Consider the following 20654-nt stretch of genomic DNA (forward strand, 5'->3'; position numbering starts at 1 on the left):
TGCAGTGGTGAGGAATTATTTTGATAATTTTCTTCTCTGCCTAATACATAAGACAAGCACTCTCAAATTGCTGGAGGGACCATAAAAGGACAGCATTTCCATAAATCATAAGGAGCTTAAAAAATTAAAGCCGTTCAACTCAGTAATTGTACTGCTAAGAATCTCTAAGTAAATACTCATAAATGCAGAGAAATGCCTACCTATAGAGATGTTTGTCACAAAGCTATTAATGGTGAGAAGCTGAAAATAACTATTTTGCTCATTAAGAGGTAGGAACTTAGCCATTAATAATATTCCTGTCTCCACACATGATGGAGGAGAATGCTTAAGTACCTGGGGAAGGAGAATAAACCCTGGAAAGCAGGATTACAACTGCATGAAAATGTCCAGACGTACACAGAAAGGGACTAACAGTCTTCCAAACAACCGAAGTAGACTACAGGCAGGAGGACATATAAATTGGTACTGAATTTTCCAATTCATCTATAGCAAACATAAATCACAAAAAAAATTCAGAAAATGGTTTTAAGAATTTAAAATCTGGGTAAGCTCTCCGACAAAGGAATTTATGGTATTTTAAAATTTATTTTGAGAGAGAGCGCGCGCACACATGCACGGGGCAGAGGCAGAGAGAGAGGGAGAGAATCTTAAGCAGACTCCACAACCAGTGCAGAGCCCGTGTGGGGCTCGATCGCACAACCCTGAGATCATAACCTGAGCTGAAATCAAGAGTCGATGCTCAACCGACTGACCCACCCAGGCACCCTGGAACTCATGATATATTAAAAAACAGTATATTTAAATAAAAATGAGCGGTCTTTTAAGAAAAGAACTTGGTAAACCTTCTGGGATGTTCTTGGTCATAGGTATCGAGTCTCTTTGTGCTTATATCCTGTACAGATGTTAGCAGTCCAGTATTTCTAGAATTCTATCATGAGAATGAGACATGGTCAAAGACTGTCCTCCAGGGAGGTTCACTGCCACATTCAGAGTTAGTGACAGTAGTGTGCACAACTTCCCTTGATCTTAGCCAAAAGGCCAAGAAGTGATGTGCATGACTTCAAATAGGAAAGGAAAATAAAAGTGAGAATTATCTCCTTCCTCAAATTCCCCAGCCTGGAGGTACCTTTAGAAGATTCTTTCATGTGCACAAAGCACGTAAATGCATAGCTTTTAAAAAAAACATACACAAAGGGTCAAATGTAATATTTCACATCTTTTTTCAAATACTGTATTTTGGAGTCAGTTTTGTGACAGTATGGTAGTCCATCCCGTGAGCTTTTGTCACATTTTCACTGATGGACATTCAGGTCTTTCCTAGTAGTTATTTCTTCTTCTACAAACAGTAAGGCAATATACATTCCTCTACATTTACTTTCACTTTCTTAGGGGAACATTCTTGACAAGTGCATATTTCTCATGATCCAGTATGTTTAAAGCTGATAGATGTTGGCCAAAATTGTCCCAAGAGTAATTTCAGTCTGAATTCCCAACTATATGTGGACTATTTCTCCACACCCTTACCAAATTTTACTTTGCATGAATCTAATAGGTAAAACTAGAATCCAGTTGTTTAAATCTGTGGTAAAAATCTTGGACTGAATGGCAAGGGTCTACTTAATGTCTTTACCTTTTATAAGAGTTAGCATTCTTTCATAGCATTCTTTCACTTCCACAGAGTTAACTGTCCCCTTTTTCCTCCTGGTATTCAGAAAATGGATCCACCTAAGTTTGCCAGACAAATTTGATTCTACTCTCCCTCAACCACCACAATCAGCAAGTCCTGTTAAACCTACTTCTGAAATCCACACTGAATCTGTCCACTTACCTACCATACAGTCCAAGCCAACACACTCCTCACCTGGACTACTGAAATCACTTCCTTTTAACTCTGCTTCACCACTTACCACCCTTCCCACCCCTCAACTATACTAATTTCAGACCCATCCCACCTCCCTCAGGACGTTCCTGTTTGTTTTGCCCTGGTATTAAATCACTTCCTCCCTATGGCTGGCTCCTCTTCCCTGGGATCTTCAGCATAAATGCCACTTCTTCAGAGAGAGGATCTCCCTTACCAGTATGTGGGGAAATCATTCATGCAATCACAAACCCTCCCCACACTGCCATTCTCTGCCACGCTCCCTCAGTTCAGATGTTTCCATGTAACTTAGCATAACTGAACTATGTGTCCCTGTTCCCCACAACACTCCTGTAGTTACATGCATACAGTTCACAGCTCTTCTCTACATCTTCTCTACAGAGACACATCTGTTCACATCTGTATTCCCAGCACCGACAGCAGTTTATTGTATGATGACTCAAAGAATAGTCTCTTCATGTGTGTTCAATTTTTTAAAACAGGGTTTAGTCTAATTCATAAGAACACTCTAATTTGAGAAAGTTAATCCTCTGTTACATACTGCAAATATTCCTTTCTCCTTAGTCACATATTCACCCACTAAAAACATGCAGTTCAATGGTTTTTGTATTTCCAGAGTTGTACAATCATGATCACAACCAATTTTAGAATATTCCATCACTGCAAAAAGAAATGAGTACCCTTTAGCACTCAACCACCATTTCCCTCCAACTTTTCCCAGTCCAAAGAAATCCAGTAACTGGGGCGCCTGGGTGGCTCAGTCAGTTAGGTGTCCAACTCTTGGTTTTGGCTCTGGTCATGATTTCAGGGTCATGGGATAGAAACCCGTGTCAGGCTCTGTGCTCAGCAGGGAGTCTGCTTAAGGTTCTCTCTCCCCCTCCCCTTTTGCCCCTCCCCACTGCACGCACACTCTCTCTCTAAATCTTAAAAAAAAAGAGAAGAAGAAGAAGCCCAATAATCCTTCTATAACTACATTATTTGCTCATTCTGGGCATTTCATAGAAATGATGTAACACGGGGTCTTTGGCTTTTCTCACTTTAGCATTTGTTTTCAAAGTTCATCGGTATTTTAGCATGAATTAGGCCTTCATTCCTGTCTATTGCCAAATGATATTTCACTGTATGAATATAACACACACCAGTTTATCCACTCATCAGTTGACATCTGAATCGTTTCCATGTTTGGGATATTATGAATAATAAGTTATAAAGGGTCATATTCAAGTTTTTGTGGGGACACGTTTCCATTTCTCTTAGGTCGACACCCAGGAGCACATTTCTAAGTCATATAGTAAACTCTATGTTTATCCTTCAAAACTGTTAAACTGTTTACAAATCAGCTGTAATATTTTGCAGTAGCAATTTCTGAGGGGTCTGGTTTTTCTACAACTGTTATTGCCTGTTTTTTTTTTTTCTTCTTATAGCCACCCTACTGGGTGTGAGAGCTCAACTGTTCAAAGATTGGACAATCTGAACAAAAACAGATAACTGCAGTGGATCAAGACACATCAAACACATCACATCCATGAGCTCACAATGATAGTGGAAAACAATATACTGGTCAGCTTCTGAGAATGCTAGAGACTCAGCTCAATATTATGAAAAAAAGTAAATGAAAAAAATAATCAAGCATTTATGTGGCTTTACTAAGTGTTTTATTCTTCCACTTAAATAGTTGATGAGTGAAGTTACTTTTATAAAAATCTATGAGCTAATAAAAATAAATGAAAAGTTGTCTTTGGCAGCCCCTAATGCATTACTGCATCCAGGTAAAGAGAAAAGTGGCTGCTACGGCCACTTTCTAGCAGTGCTCACTATCACCTCTGAAGTGCTCTCCCATCCTGAGGGGAGGCTGTAATAAACTTAGATGGTATGTGCACACCCACCTTTCAGGCAATCTCAAATACAATTTGAGATTTAAATTTAAAATGGCTCAAAGGCCATTTTAAAATACAAGTTACAACCAATATTGACCAAATATTTTCAGAAGACCAACAGAATCATGAGGCAGCAAGCTTAACATGAAACCTACACCTAAGGAAATAAAGGCTAATAAAGCCAAGAACAAGCAATTTTGAAATAAATATTCCCAGAAACTACAAAATCCACAGGAAACCTTGAAAGTTAAAATCTGATTACGTAACTAAAACCAATGAATGGTCTGGTTGGTAAAAAGAGCTAAAAAAAAAAAAAACAAAACACTTAAGTGGAAAGACAAAGTAGTTTTCCAAGAATTATATGAAGCAGGAGGACAAAAAAATGTTGAAAAATGAAAGAAAATTGGAAAAATTACTCACTACCATGCAATGGATGCATGCTAGGCTCTTTACATGTGCCATCTCTTATACATTTCTTTACAGCAACCGTTCCCAGTAGGTACCCGTACTAGAGAAGAATTAAAACAAAGGTTAGGGACACCTGGGTGGCTCAGTCGTTAAGCGGCTGCCTTCGGCTCAGGTCATGATCCCAGGGTCCCGGGATCGAGCCCCACGTCGGGCTCCCTGCTCAGTGGGAAGCCTGCTTCTCCCTCTCCCTCTACCTACCGCTCTGCCTACATGTGCTCTCTGTCTCTCTGTTGAATAAATAAAATCTTAAAAAAAAATAAAAATAAAACAAAGGTTAAATCAAAATTTAAAACCATTCAAGTTTCATTTCCAGTTGTGGCTGACAAGGTTATTCAGACTAACTTTCCAGAAAATAAAAAAATGGTGATAAAGACAGACATTATCTGAAAAGCATCTGAGATCATAGAAGACAGTAGAGAACTACAGGTCAGTTCTGAAAGAAAGCAGGAACCCAGAAGAGAAAGCCAAACACGAGAGCACCCAAGTCACTGACCGTCTGATGGTATCTGCACTGCTCAGAGACACTGGGGTTTGGGTCTAAAACCTGGAGGAACAAAGGGAAAGAGGTTACAATGACCCTGCCCAGCAGGGAGTCTAACAGGACACCCTGTCCGCTAGGCTAGGACCCCAAGGGCACCTCAGGGTAAAAATGAACCAGAATGAAGCCAGAGACCAAAACCGCTCACCAAAATACCAGAAATTGGAAACTCCTCAGATAGAGCTTAACAGTAAATGAAGTACAGTACAGGACAAGAAGTGACTAGAACACAGGGCCAAAATGTCCAAAACAAGGTGGAGAGGGGGGAAAAAAAAAGAAAATACTAGAAAGAGGATGAGAGACCAAGGATCAAATGAGTAACTGGAGTCGACGTTTAACTGCAGTCACAGGGAAAAGAGAAAAATGAAGCAGAGGCCATATGTGAATAGACAATGACTGTGAACTGAACAGAGAAAACACCCATCCATACATATAAGAAGCCCAAGAACCCACAAGCAAGAAAAATTTAAAAAAATATATATATCATACACAGACTCAGAGTGAAACACCAGAGAAAACATGGGGACAATGAAAACAAATTGCAAGACATTAAATAACAAGAGATTTCAAAAAAGAGCAACAGATTTCTCAACAAAACCTTAAAAGCCTAAAGATAATGAACATATGTGGAGTGGAATGATAAATGGCAACCAGGAATTCTATAACCAATAAGAATGTCCTAAGAAATGAAAGTTAAATAAAGACATTTTCAGGGAAAATTTTTAAAAAATTGATTGCTGGTAGACTCACACTGAAGAGAACACTGAAGATGTTCCTCTGGCAGCAGAAAAGTGAACCCACATATATTCAGAAAAGAAAAAAAGAGTACATGTGAGCTAAACTAAGTAAATAATAGTTATATAAAGTAATTCTCGAGTTTAAAAATATATATACACGTAGTTAAAATGCATAGTAACAATACCACAGAAACTGCGGGGACAGGGTAATCAGAGTTCTAGCAATTTCCGGCATTTTCCGGGAAGGGATGAAAAAACTAGGGTAGAACAGTAGAAGAATGTTTAATCAAACAACAGAAAAGGGAAGTCTGAATAAAGAATACCTGATTAATCTAAAAGACAGTCACACAGGACATGAAGGACAAAGAGAAGATCCAATAAAGTTGACAGATTAAAGCCTAAGTATATTAACAGATGTTTAAAAACCCCAAAACTGCAATTAAAACACTTATTGGAAGAACTGATTTAAAAAAAAATTCAAAATTTCCACCATCTGCTACTTAACAGAATCAGTTCTTAAAAATATAAGGTCAACAACAGGCTGAAATACACAGTATGAGGCAGGCCATGCCAAAGCTAAGGAAAGAAAGCTGGTATAACTAAACTACTATCAAACTAAACTTTTTTTTAAGATTTTATTTATTTGAGAGAAAGAGAGGTAGACACGACGAGGTGGAGGGAGGGGCAGGCAGGGGGAGAGAGAAAAGCAGATTCCTCCCGCTGAGCAGGGAGCCTGATGTGGAGCTCTATCCCAGGACTCTGAGACCATGACCTGAGCCAAAAGCAGCCGCTAAACCAACTGAGCAGTCCAGGCACCCCTCAAAGCTAACTTTAAGGCAAAAATAAGAGATAAAAAACAGGACATTTCATAAGTATAAAGAAATCAATCCATAAGGAGGCTATAATTCTAAAATTTGATTTACAAAAATCCGTAACAACAAAAAATACATTTCTCTTGGAAACTGGTCAGATAAGCAGACCAAAAATAAAAAAATATAGAAGATGTGAAATGTAAAATCAACAAACCAGACCTTCCAGACATAAAAAGAACAAGGCATGAACATGTGCCCCACACAATTTCTTTACAATGTACACAGAACATTTAACAAACTAGGGCATATGCTAGACCATAAAGAAAGCCTCAACAAATTTCAAGACTGAAATCATATGGAAGATTTTCATCTTCATTCCATTATGATTATAGAACTCCATTACAAAAAGACAACAAGTCCCCAATATTTTGAAGATAAACCACACACTTCTTCAGGGGTTAACAAGACATCCAATGGAAATTAGAAAAGATTTTTAAGTGATAATTAAAAAGACACCACAAGTCATAGAATGCACTAAAACCCATATTTGGAAGGAAACTTACAGCCTTTGATGCACATATTAGAAATAAAAAAAAAAACTGATGATCAGGATGATGTCAGGTAAATGGCCAAGTAAGTACCTCCAAAAATTTTTTCCTCTATAAAAGCAGTGAAAACACTGGCAAAAAACTGTTAGAATGAACTTTTTCAGAGCTCTGGAAATGAAACAAAGGCTTACAGTAATTGGGGAACATCAGCTGGATCCTGGTAAAAACAGTATGCTTTATGGCCTTTTAACTTACAATATTCCATCTCCTCCTCCTTAGCTCTGCAGTCACCCTGAAAATAAACAGCCCACAATCACAGTGAAAATTAGCAGCCTGGCAGCCACTGTAACGGACAGAACAAGGTCAAAACTCAAATCCCATCCTCAGAGATTGTCATTACTTGACCTTTCTGGTCGTTCCCTGCAAGTTCTCATTTCTATTAAGGCTGTCTTTGCTTGACCTGCCCCAGATCTCATCTAGTATTAATAGCCTTTCTCCAGGGGAAGTCTGTCCAACAATCAAAGGCAACTGTGAAACATCTGGTGCCTCAAGTAGTAAATAATAATTTGGGCAAACAACAGATTGCCAAAAAATTCTTATAAGGAAAAGCTAGGGAATGAGATATCTATAGGCGGGTTTAAAAAGCTCAACATAGTTCTGGGCATCTAGAGGGCCACATGCATGCTAAGCCCTAAGAGAGCCCTGAGAGCTCACTTCTGGTTAAGGTTAAGGCTCTGCACAAGCAGTCAACTGAAGGCTACAATACTGTCATAAGCTATATGGCTCAGAATGGAAGGTATGCTGAGCCCCTTAGCAAAGGCTGGAGACTTATTGGTTCCAAGCATGTAAGGAAATCTCTTTGTAGTCATTAGGTGACCAATAAGATAACTAAGTAGAGATTCTACAGAAGAAGTTGAGGAAAGCCCCTGAACAACAAACAGAAAGAACAACAAGCCCTGGGAAGAGGGAAAATCTGATTTCTAGACTTTTCATATTAAATAAGTATCTGCTTTTCAACAAAATGTTTACAAGATCTACAAAGAAACAAGAAAATATGGTCCATCCACAGGGGAAAAAAGGAAATCAAAAGAAATTACCTTACAAAGACTAGACATTCCAAGCACTAGACAAAGACTTCATTCAGCAATTTAAGTATGTTTACATAGCTAAAAGGAAACCACATCTAAGAGATTAAAAGCAAGTATGAGAACAATGTCTCACCAAACAATAAAGAGTTAATATTATAAGAAGGAACCAATTAGAAATTCTGTGGCTGAAAAGTACAATAACAAATGAAAAATTCAGTACAGCATCTCAGGATTTAAATAGAAGAAAGAATGAGCAAACCAAGACATAGGTACATTAAGGTTATCCAGTTTGAGGAAGAAAAAGAAAAAATAACAAAGTAAAGTGAAGGGAGTCTTGGATACCCATGGGATAAATTAAGTGTACTGACAGACATACATTAAAAGTTCCAGAAGGAGAGAAAAAAGAAGAGAGATTATATAAAGAAAAAAATGACAAAAACTTCCCAAATTTGATTAAAAATATCAATCTACACCCTCAAGAAACTCAACAAAGTCTAAGTAGAATTAATACAAAGAAAGTCACACAGAGACATCAGAATCAAACTGTCAAAGCCAGAAGTAAAAAGAATCTTGGAATGTGCGAGTCAAAAGCAACTCTTCACAAGTCATGTACAAGGGATCCTCAAAAAGATTAAGGCAGTGCTGGGGCACCTGGGTGGCTCAGTCAGTTGAGCACCTGCCTTTGGCTCAGGTCGTGGTCTCAGGGTCCTGGGACTGAGCCCCACATCGGGCTCCCTGCTCAGCGGGGGGGGGGGGGGGGGCTGCTTTTCTCTCTCCCTCTTCCTGCCTGTCTGCCTATTTGTGATCTCTCTCTCTCAAATACGTAAGTAAAAATCTTAAAAAAAAAAAAAAAAAAAAAAAAAGATTAAGGCAGTGCTTATTTCTTATCAGCAACCCCATGGAAACCAGAAAGCAATGCGATGAAACATTCAGGGTTTCATCTGGGTTCAAAGAAATAACTCTACCAAGAATTCTATGGACAAGAAAACAATCCTTCAAAAATGGAAGAATTTGGGGCGCCTGGGTGGCTCAGTCGTTAAGCATCTGCCTTGGGCTCAGGTCATGGTCCTGGGGTCCTGGGATCGAGCCCCATATCGGGCTCCCTGCTCGGCAGGAAGCCTGCTTCTCCCTCTCCTACTCCCCCTGCCTGTGTTCCCTCTCTCGCTCTGTCTCTGTCAAATAAATAAAAAATCTTAAAAAAGAAAAATGGAAGAATTTAAGACATTCCCAAATTAAACAAAAACTAAGCATTTATCGTTAGCATACCTGCCCTACATAAATACGAAAGGTAGTCCTTCAGGCTAAAACAAAAGGACACTGAACAGTTACTTTAATACACACAAAGTAACAAAGACACCAAAAAAGTACACAGGTAAATAAAATAGACTATAAATGTGTCTTTGTTTACATTTTTTCTACCTTATTAAAAGATAACTGAATAAAAGCAGTAATTATAAATCTGGATTGATAAGCATACAATGTATAAAGATGTATTCTGTATGACACTATCAGTACAAAAGAGGGAGGGAATTGCAGCAATACTGGAGCCAAGTTTATGTATACTACTGAAATTACATTGGTATTAATATGAACTACATTGTTATAAATTAAAATGCTTTTTGTAACCTCCAGGGCAGCCATCAACAAACTCAAAAAATACAGTAAAAGAAGACAAGGAAATTAAAATGGTACAATAAATATATACTTGACACAAAAGAAGGCAATTAATGAACAAAAAAGGACATAAGAAATATGGTAAATAATAAAATGACAGACGTATATTCTACCTTACCAGTAATTACATTAAATGTAAATGTACTAAATTCTCCAACTAAAAAGGCAGAGATTGGCAAAATGGATTTTTAAGACCCACGAACCAAACATACACTATATAAAAGATACACTTAAGATACAAAGACACAAATAGGTTGAAAGTAAAAAAATATAAGAAGATATACCCTGAAAGCAGTAATCAAAAGAGATGGAGTGGCTATACTAAAATCAGATGAAATAAATCTTAAAACAAAAATTGTCCATGCTAAGGCACCTGGGTGGCTCAGTTGGTTCAGCGTCCGACTCTTAATTTTGGCTCAGATCATGATCTCAGGGTTGTGAGATCAAGCCCTGCATAGGGCACACCCAGTGTAGAGCCTGCTTAAGATTCTCTCTCCCCCCCCCCTCCTTGCCCCTCCCCCCTCTAAAAAATGTGCCTAGAGACAAAGGGAGTTTTATAATGAAAAAAGATTAATACATGAAGCAGATGTAACAATTATAAACATAGGTGAATCTAAGAAAAAAGTACTAAAATATATTAAGTAAAAAATAATTGATGGGATAAAACATATTTCAACAATAGTTGGAAACATAAATACTTCATTTTCGATAATGGACAAAACAAGACAGAAGACCAACAAAACAGAAGATTTGAACATTATCAGCCAACTGGAATTAAAGATATCTGTAGAACACTCTATCCAACAAAAGCAGAATACACAATCTTAAGTGCGTACTGAATATTCTACAAGCCAGAACATATGTAATGCCACAAAGTAAGTCTAAATAAATTTGAAAAGACTGAAATCAAAGTATGTTCTCTGACCATGATGCAATCAGCAATCAATACAAAAGAAAAACTGGAAAATTCACAAATATGTGGAAATGAAGTAAAATAATCAATGGATCAAAGAAGAAATCACACAAGAATTCAAAAATACTTTGAGATGAATGAAAATACATCTACAGCCATACCACCCTGAACATGCCTGATGTCATCTGATGTTGAAATTAGGTAAGCACGGTTGGGCCTGGTTAGTACTTGGATGGGAGATGAAGGAAAAGACAACATACTAAAATATATCACAGGCAGTGAAGGCAGTACTTGGAAGGAAAATTACAGCTGTATTAAAAAAGACCTTAAATCAATAACCTAAGCATTCTGCCTTAAGGAACTAGAAAAAAAGCCAAAACAAAAACCAGGAAAAAGTAAAAAAGATTAAAGGAGAAATAAATGAAATAAAAACTAGAAAAACCATACAGAAAAAAACAACAACGGGGCCCCTGAGTGGTGCAGTCGGTTGAGCATCCAGCTCCTAATTTCAGCTCAGGTCATGGTCTCAGGGTCCTGGGATCGAGCCCCACATGGGGCTCCCTGCTCAGCGGGGAGCTTGCTTCGGATTCTCCTTCCCTCTCTCTCTGCCCCTCCTGCTTGTGCTTTCTCTCAAATAAATCTTAAAAAAAAAAAAAAAAAAATCAACAAAACCCAAAGCTGGTTCTTTGAAAAACATCTGCAAAATTAACAAATCTTGAACTAGACTGACCACAAAAAAGATCACTCAAATTACTAAAATCAGAAATGAAACTGTGGACATTACTACTACCAACCCTACAGAAATAAAAAGGGGAAAACTGCCTACAAATTAGAAAACTTAGGTGAAATGAACAAATTCCTACAAAAACAAACTGTCAAAACTGACACAAAAGAACAATCTGAGTAGATGTATAATGAGGAAAGAACCTGAACTAGTGATCAAAAACTTCCCACAAAGAAAGTCCATGACCAGATGGCTTCACCGGTAAATTCCACCAAAGGCTTAAAAAAGGAAATTATACCAATTCTTCATAAAGTCCTACAAAAAAATGCAAGAGACAACACTTTACAACTCAGTCATAAGGCCAGTACTGCCCTGATACCAAAAGCAGACAAAGACATCACAAGAAAATCATAGGCCTATAGACCTTATCAATATAAATGAAAATCCTCAACAAAATACTAGCAAACCGAATGCAATGGTGCATAAAAAGAATTGCACACACCATGACCAAATGAGACTTTTCCCAAGAATGCAAGGTTGGTTCAACATATAAAACTCGGGCACCTGGGTGGCTCAGTCGTTAAGCATCTGCCTTCGGCTCAGGCCATGATCCCAGGGTCCTGGGATCGAGCCCCACATTGGGCTCCCTGCTCAGCAGGAAGCCCGCTTCTCCCTCTCCCACTCCCCTGCTTGTGTTCCTGCTCTCTGTCATTCTCTCTGTGTCAAATAAATAAATAAATAAAATAAAATAAAATAAACAAAACAGAAAACTCAATTAGTGAAATACACCATATTAATAAAGAACAAAATTTACACGATTATCTTAACAGACACATAAAAAGTATTTGACAAAACTGAACACCCTTTCACGATCAAAATAAAATTTAATAAACTAGCAACAGAAGGGAACAACCTCAACCTGATAAAGGGTTTCTACAAAACCCCATAGCTAACAGGTCATGATTGGTCAAACAATGGTCAAAGACTGAAAGCTTTCCCCATAAGGCTGGAACAAGACAAGAATGTCTACTCTTGTCACTTTTACTCAAAACTGTACAAAGATAGCCAGGGAAACTAGCAGGAAAAAGAAACAAAAACATCAGATTGAAAAGAAAAAAATGCTACTCAAGGAAGACATGATCTTGGACATAAAAAAATCCTAAGGAATCCACACACACAAAACAATTAGGGCTAAAGGAGTTCAGTAAAGTGGCAGGGTACAAGATCAACAAACAAAAATCAATGATATTTTTATACACTAGCAAAGAATAATCTGAAAATGAAATTAACAATTTACAACAGAATCAAGAAAGAATAAACATACTTACAAATACAGGGCAAGATTTGTACAAAGAAAACTACAAAACATTTTTGAAAGAAACGAGACACCTCATATTCACGGATTCAAAGACTTAATATTAAGATGGCAATAGTTTCTAAATTAATCTATAGATTCAAAGGCCCAACTGTCTTCTTTGCATAAACCAACAAGCCGATCTTAAAATTCATATGGAATTGCGAGTGACCAAGAATACCTAAAATGATTTGTGTTAGAAGACTCACACTCCCTAATTTCAAGACTTACTACACAAAGCTACAATAATCAAGGCTGTGTGGTACAGGCTAAAGGACAAACATAGATCAATGGAACAGAACTGAATTCAGAAATAAATCATTACATTTACGGCCAACTGATTTTCTATAAGGATGTTAAGACCATTCAAGGAGAATATAATACTCTTTTCAACAAATAGTTCTTGGACAACTGAATATCTACATGCAAAAAAAAAAAAAAGAATTTAAACCCATACCTGACACCATATGCAAAAATTAATTCAAAATTAATATTAGAGCTAAATGTAATAACTGAAGCAAGAAAGCAAGAAAACCCTGTGCTACAGGGAGAACACTATCAAAAAAGCTGAGACAACCCACAGAATGTACAAAATATTTGCAAATCATATTATCTGATAAGGGTCTAACATGTAGAATATATAAAAAGAACTCATAGTTCAACTTTAAAAGAAAAAAAATTTCCCAATTTTTAGATGAGCAAAGGATTTAAAGAGACATTTGTCCAAAGAAAATATACATGGCCAAAAGTTAATCATCATTAGAGAAATTAAAACCACAATGAAATACAACTTTACTAGCCACTAGTTTGGCTATCATCTAAAAAAATAAAAAGTACTGGGCGCCTGGGTGGCTCAGTTGGTTAAGCGACTGCCTTCGGCTCAGGTCATGATCCCGGAGTCCCGGGATCGAGTCCTGCATCGGACTTCCTGCTCAGCAGGGAGTCTGCTTCTCCCTCTGATCCTCCCCCCTCTTGTGCTCTATCTCATTCTCTCTCTCAAATAAATTCTTTAAAAAAAAAAAAGATTCTCTCAACCTTTTCAAAAAAAAATAAAAATAAAAAATAAAAAGTACTGATAAGAATATGGAAAAAATCCAAACCCTCATACATTGCTGGTGGCAATGTAATATGGTTGCAGCTGCTTTGGAAAACAGTTCCGCAATTTCTCAAGAAGTTAAAACACATGATCCAAAAATTCATTCCTAGGTATATAACTTCCATAATAAATGTTCTTAAAAGTATTATTCATAATAGCCAAGAAAATGTAAACAACCCAAATGTCCACCAACTGATGAATGGATAAAGAATATGTGACATAACTATATAATGGAATATTATTCAGCCAGAAAAAGGAATTATGCACTGATTCATGGTAAATATGGATGCATGTTGAAAATACTATGCTAAGTGAAGAAAGCCAAACATAAAAGACTGCATATTACATCATTCCACTTACATGAAATATCTAAAGTAGGCAAATCCATAGAGACCAAAAGATTAGTAACTGCCAGGGAATGGGGAAATAGTGGCAGGGAGTCATGACTAATGGGTTGTTTTCTTTTTGTGATGATGAAAAGATTCTGGAATTAGTGGTGATGCTTTCACAATTTTGTGAATATACTGAAATCACTAAATTGTAAAAGTTTTAAATGATGGATCTATTATATACAAATTTTATCTCCAAAAAAATTATCAAAGCACTTCTATTTCAAGAAGTTAGAAAAAGAACTGTATATTAAACCAAATAAAACTATAGCAAGAAAAAAAATCAACGACATATAAAAGCAAAGTATAATAGAGTGGGGGGGGAATAATCAAAGTCAAAAGTTCATCTTTTAAAAAAATTAATAAACCTGAAAAAGAACAAGCACAAAATACCAATGTCAAGAGATGTCAATAATTCTATCAACAAAATGAAAAGGCAACCTATTAAATGGGAGAAAGTATTTGAAAATTGTGTATCTGTAAGGGATTAATATCCAAAATATATAAGAACTTGTACAACTCAATAGCAAAAAACCAAATAATCCAATTAAAAACAGGCAGAGGATATGAACAGGTATTTAAAAAAAAAAAAAGACATACAGATGGCCAACAGATCATGAAAAAGATACCTGACCATCACTAAATCATTGGGAAAATGCAAATCAAAACCACAATCAGATTATCTAACCCCATTCAAACTCCATAGCAGTTAGAATGGCTATTGTCAAAAAAAAAAAAAAAAAAAAAAAAAAAAAGAAAGAAAGAAAGAAAGAAAGAAAGAAAAAGAAATAACAATTGCTAGCAAGAATGTGAAGAAAAGGGAACCCCCGTGCACTGTTGGTGGGAGTGCAAACTGATGCAGCCACTATGGAAAATGCAATGAAAGCTCCTCAAAAAATTAAAGGTCGAAATACCGTATGATCCAGCAATTCCACTTGTGGGTATTTACCTGAAGAAAAGGAAAACACTAACTCAAAAAGATATATGCTCCCGGCCCGGACACGGAGCGAGAGGCTGAGAGAGTCGGAGACGCTATCCGCTTCCATCCGTCGCGCAGACCCTGCCGGAGCCGCTGCCGCTATGGATGATCGGGAGGATCTGGTGTACCAGGCGAAGCTGGCCGAGCAGGCTGAGCGATACGACGAAATGGTGGAATCAATGAAGAAAGTAGCAGGGATGGATGTGGAGTTGACAGTTGAAGAAAGAAACCTCCTATCTGTTGCATATAAAAATGTGATTGGAGCCAGAAGAGCTTCCTGGAGAATAATCAGCAGCATTGAACAGAAAGAAGAAAACAAGGGAGGAGAAGACAAACTAAAAATGATTCGGGAATATCGGCAAATGGTTGAGACTGAGCTAAAGTTAATCTGTTGTGACATTCTGGATGTACTGGACAAACACCTCATTCCAGCAGCTAACACTGGCGAGTCCAAGGTTTTCTATTATAAAATGAAAGGGGACTACCACAGGTATCTGGCTGAATTTGCCACAGGAAATGACAGGAAGGAGGCTGCAGAGAACAGCCTAGTGGCTTATAAAGCTGCTAGTGATATTGCAATGACAGAACTTCCACCAACGCATCCAATTCGCTTAGGTCTTGCTCTCAACTTTTCCGTATTCTACTATGAAATTCTTAATTCCCCCGACCGTGCCTGCAGGTTGGCAAAAGCAGCTTTTGATGATGCAATTGCAGAACTGGATACGCTGAGTGAAGAAAGCTATAAGGACTCTACACTTATCATGCAGTTGTTACGTGATAATCTGACACTATGGACTTCAGACATGCAGGGTGATGGTGAAGAGCAGAATAAAGAAGCGCTGCAGGATGTGGAAGATGAAAATCAGTGAGACATAAAAGCCAACAAGAGAAACCATCTCTGACCACCCCATTCCTTCCCATCCCACTCCCATTGGAAATTCCCCCCCATTGTCACTGAGAACCACCAAATCTGACTTTTACATTTGGTCTCAGAATTTAGGTTCCTGCCCTGTTGGTTTTTTTTTTTTTTTAAAACAGTTTTCAAAAGTTCTTAAAGGCAAGAGTGAATTTCTGTGGATTTTACTGGTCCCAGCTTTTAGGTTCTTTAAGACACTAACAGGACTGCGTAGAGGCTTTTTCAGCATTACTGTATTGTCTCCTGCCAGATGTGGCAAGATCACCATTAGAAATGGAAATTACATTCGAAAGCCATTAAACTTCTAGGTGATGCAAGCATCTAAGAGAGGTTAATCACACTATAGAGGCATTGTGGTATCATTTTTCCTTTTTCTAATTGTTTAAATCGAATTTTATACCAATGTTTAAAATTAATTGGGTGTTAGCTTGAAGTGGTTAAAGATTGTTTGGAGAGTTGTTGTAATGGTTTTGCTGTAAAAAGTGTTTCAAACTCTGCTGAAATGTTGCTGAAAAGCATGGTGCTGGTAACAGTTCAACAATCCGTGGCTGCTCATTCTTGCCTACTTTTACTCTCCCTCTAAAGCAGGTTAGCATTGAAGGTGGTATGGAAAAGCCTGCATGCGTGTTCAATTCTTTGTTTCTTCTCCTTCCCTTTCCCCCAGGGCCCCCCCCCCCTTCGCTCGCTCAACCTCTTTTGTTCAGTATGTGTAACTTGAAGCTAATTTGTACTACTGGATATCTGACTGGAGCCACAGATACAGAATCTGTATTGTTCTTACTGAAACACAGCATGGAATTAACATTAAACTTAAATAAAACAAACCTAAATTAAAAATGCCAAATATTAAAAAAAAAAAAAAAAAAAAAAAAAAGATATATGCTCCCATGTTCACTGCAGCACTATCTACAATAGCCAGGACATGGAAACAACCTAAGTGTCCATCAGCGGATGAAGGGATAAAGAACACAGGCTACACAAATATAATGGAGTGTTATCTAGCCATTAAAAGTAACGAAATCTTGCTATTTGCAATAACCTGGACAGAACGTGAGAACATTATGCCAAGTAAGTGAGAGAAAGACAAATACTGTGTGATCTCACTTATGTGTCAAATCTAAGAAAGAAAAACAAAAACAAAACAAAACTCATAAATTTAGAGAACAGTGGTTGCCAGAGGTGGCAGAAAGCGTTAAATGGGTGAAGGGAGTCCAAAGGTACCAACTTCCAGTTATAAAACAACTAAGTCATGGGGATGTAATGTACAGCATAATGACTAGAGTTAATACTGTATTGCAGGGGCGCCTGGGTGGCTCAGTGGTTAAGCGTCTGCCTTTGGCTCACGTCATGGTCCCAGGGTCCTGGGATCAAGCCCCGCATCAGGTTCCCTGCTCTGCTCTCCCACTCCCCCTGCCTGTGTTCCTTCTCTCGCTGTCAAATAAATAAAATCTTTAAAAAAAATTAAAAAATACTGTATTGCACAATTGAAAGTTGCTGAGTAAATCTTAAAAATTCTCTTCACTAGAAAAAAATTCTGTATGTATGGTAATGGAGGTTAACTAGACTTACTGTGATCATTTTGCAGTATGTTCAAATACCAAATCATTATGTTGTATGCCTGACACTAGTATGCTGTACATCAATTGCATCTCAATAGAAAAAGAAAGAATATTGATAATTCTAAAACATTGAGAGGCTATTATACATAAGTTTATGCCAACGAATTTCAAATTTTAAATGAAAATGGAGAAATTCTTAGAAAAACTCAAAAAAAACAAAGTATGAATAATTCTGTATCTGTTAAAGAAACTAAATTCATAATTTAAACCCTTTCCTCAAAAAACAAAACAATACAAACACTTCAAGCCCAGGTGGCTTAACTACTAAATTATACCAAAATTTAAGGAGGCCCACTGTACATTTTATACAAGCTCTTCCAAAGAAAAGGAAAAAAAAAAAAAAAAAACAACTTCCCAGTTTCAAGAGGTTACCATAACCTTGTTACCAAGCATATTTTAAGGAAGGAAAACTACAAACTAATCTCTTACCTGCATGGATACAAAAACCCTAAAGGAAACATTTGCAAACCAAATTCAGCAACATACTAAATGAAATATATTATGACCAAATTGGGTTTATTCTGGGAATGTCAAGTTGGTTTTATGTTGGTATTCTTTCCTGAATGTTCTCCCCATGTTTATATAATAAATGAGAAAAGTCCAATGAATACTGAAGAAAACTAAATTTAAGATCCATTCATGATTTCACACACACACACACACACACACACACACACAGATATCCTCTACCAACTCTGAAATTTCCATCATCAGATAAAAAATAAGTCTCAAAAATGTCTCAAAAATTTCAGATAAAACAATGAAATGCTGAAGATTTCCATTCCTGTAACCCCTTCCACAGAACTAGCAATAATACACACAGGCTTGTTATTATCATTTCTATTCAATACTCTTCTGTGTAATCTAAACCACTGAAATAAGTTATGGGAAAGAAAAGTAGGACTGGAAAGAAAGAACAAAACATTCATAATCTGCAGACAACTGCGTATGCAGAAAATCTACAGGACTCTAAAATGACTAGTATTTTAAAGTAAATTCAGCAAGGTCCATGAATACATTATCAATATACAAAAAGCTATTCTTTCTATGTGCTAGCAAATGATTAATAAAAATTAAAAAAGAAAAATTTATAATTGTTTGATATTATCCACAAATATCAACCAAGACAGCTTCTCAAAGATAACACAAAAAATATCATTTCCTCAAAGAAGATTTCTTAAATACAGCATGAAAATGCTGACAGTAAAGAAAAATCTCAATAAATTGGAACTATCTTAAAATGAAGAACTTACGTTCATCAAAAGACAACACTAGAAGACTAAAACAAAAGCCAGAAAGTTGGAGAGATTAGCAGTGCACAGATCTGACAAAGGACTCCAATGCACAATAAATAATGCCCTACAAATCTGATTCTACCACCCGAAAATAGGTACAAATACCTGCACAAGCACGGTGCAGAATAATATTCAAAATCGCCAATAAAGATCTTGAAAATGCTGAACACCTCAATGAAATCAAGAAGACACAAAAGTTAAAACCACCTGAGCTATTACACTCGGTAGGTAAGAAAACTCCGTGGAAAAGAGTGACAGTATCAATAGTTCATAGGGTGTGAAGGAGCTGCACGGATACATTCTCTGCTGGTGGGGAAGTAAACTGGTACAACCTCTTTGGGAAAGGCTGAGCATTGCTTATTAATTTTGAAGATACTCATTCTTAAATATTAGAGAATCTGTGTACCAGGACTCACCCACAAGAACGTTCAGCAACAACACAAATGTTGAACATCAGAAATGATAAGTTATGAGATTTTTATAATGCTATATATATCCATCAATTTTAACTACAGTTGCACACAACATAGATTAGTTTCATAAACAAGGCTGTCATAAAAGAATACAGTATGGAATAAAGTTCAAAATGTAAATACTTTTTAGGGATATATGCATGGGGATGAAAAACTAGAGAAAAATCACAGGAAGACAATGGTTCTATCTGGGGAAATGGAGATATGATCATTAAAACATGGGGGGCGCCTGGGTGGCTCAGTCGTTAAGCGTCTGCCTTCGGCTCAGGTCATGATCCCAGGGTCCTGGGACCGAGCCCTGCATCAGGCTCCCTGCTCAGCGGGAAGCCTTCTTCTCCCTCTCCCAATTCCCTTGCTTGTGGTTCCCTCTCTCTCTCTCTCTCTGTCAAAAAAATAAAATCTTTAAAAAAAAATAAAACATGGGGAACTTCTGGAGTATTGATAATGTTCTGTTTTTTAAGGATTTATTTATTAGAGAGAGAGAGAGAGAGAATGCAAAGGAGAGCACTCAAGCAAGCAAGGGGAGAGGCAGAGGGAGAGCCCTCAAGAAGAACAGACTTCCCTGCTGAGCACAGAGCCTGACATAGGGCTCGATCCCGGGACCCTGAAATCATGACCCAAATTGAAATTGAGAGTCAGCTGCTTAACCAACTGAGCCACCCAGGCGCCCCAATAACGCTCTATTTCTTGACCTAGGTAAGGGCTATGTGGGTGTTTACTGTATAATTTATTAGAGTAAAACAATGGTTTTAGCAATTTCCTATGTTATGTATGTTATGCTTAATGATTTGAAAAGTCAAGAAAACTAGCCCAAAAATGAACAGTAATCTAAGAAACCAGTAAAAATAAAGTCAAAATAAGTGATGATGTGTAAACATACAAAACTAAAACCCTAGATGCTAGAAAGATTTTCAGAAGATGGAGGTATAGAAAGCACCATTATTTATACTAACACAATCCGTATGATGTAATTTTTCATTTTTTAAATTTTTACTTTTTTTTGAGAGAGAGAGAGAATACATGTGCGTACTGGGGGGGGGGGCAGCACGGAGAGGAAGAGAGAGAATCTTGAGCAGGTTCCACACCTAGCCAAGAGCCAAACTTGGGGCTTGATTTCACGACCCTCAGATCATGATCTGAGCCAAAACCAAGAGTCAGCCGCTTAACTGACTGAGCCACCCAGGCCCCTATGTAACTATTTCACAACTCTGGAGTCTGATGAAGCCTTACAACTTCCAAGGGAAAACCTGAGGGTAAACTGCCTCAATTTGGATC

General features: G+C 37.4%; 2 protein-coding genes across 12 annotated transcripts in view; one reads left to right on the top strand and one right to left on the bottom strand.

Moving 5' to 3' along the window:
- Nucleotides 1-20654, bottom strand: part of CPEB1 (cytoplasmic polyadenylation element binding protein 1) — a 96234-nt gene that overhangs the window by 42429 nt on the left and 33151 nt on the right. The gene's annotated exons all lie outside the window — the stretch shown is intronic.
- On the top strand, nucleotides 15097-16836 carry LOC118357039 (14-3-3 protein epsilon). The gene has a single exon (XM_035727875.1). It carries the CDS (start codon nucleotides 15178-15180, stop codon nucleotides 15943-15945), a length of 768 nt encoding a protein of 255 aa, XP_035583768.1. The 5' UTR covers nucleotides 15097-15177; the 3' UTR covers nucleotides 15946-16836.

The sequence above is a fragment of the Zalophus californianus genome, chromosome 6 (genome assembly GCF_009762305.2).
Source record: "Zalophus californianus isolate mZalCal1 chromosome 6, mZalCal1.pri.v2, whole genome shotgun sequence".
NCBI classification, from domain to species: domain Eukaryota; kingdom Metazoa; phylum Chordata; class Mammalia; order Carnivora; family Otariidae; genus Zalophus; species Zalophus californianus.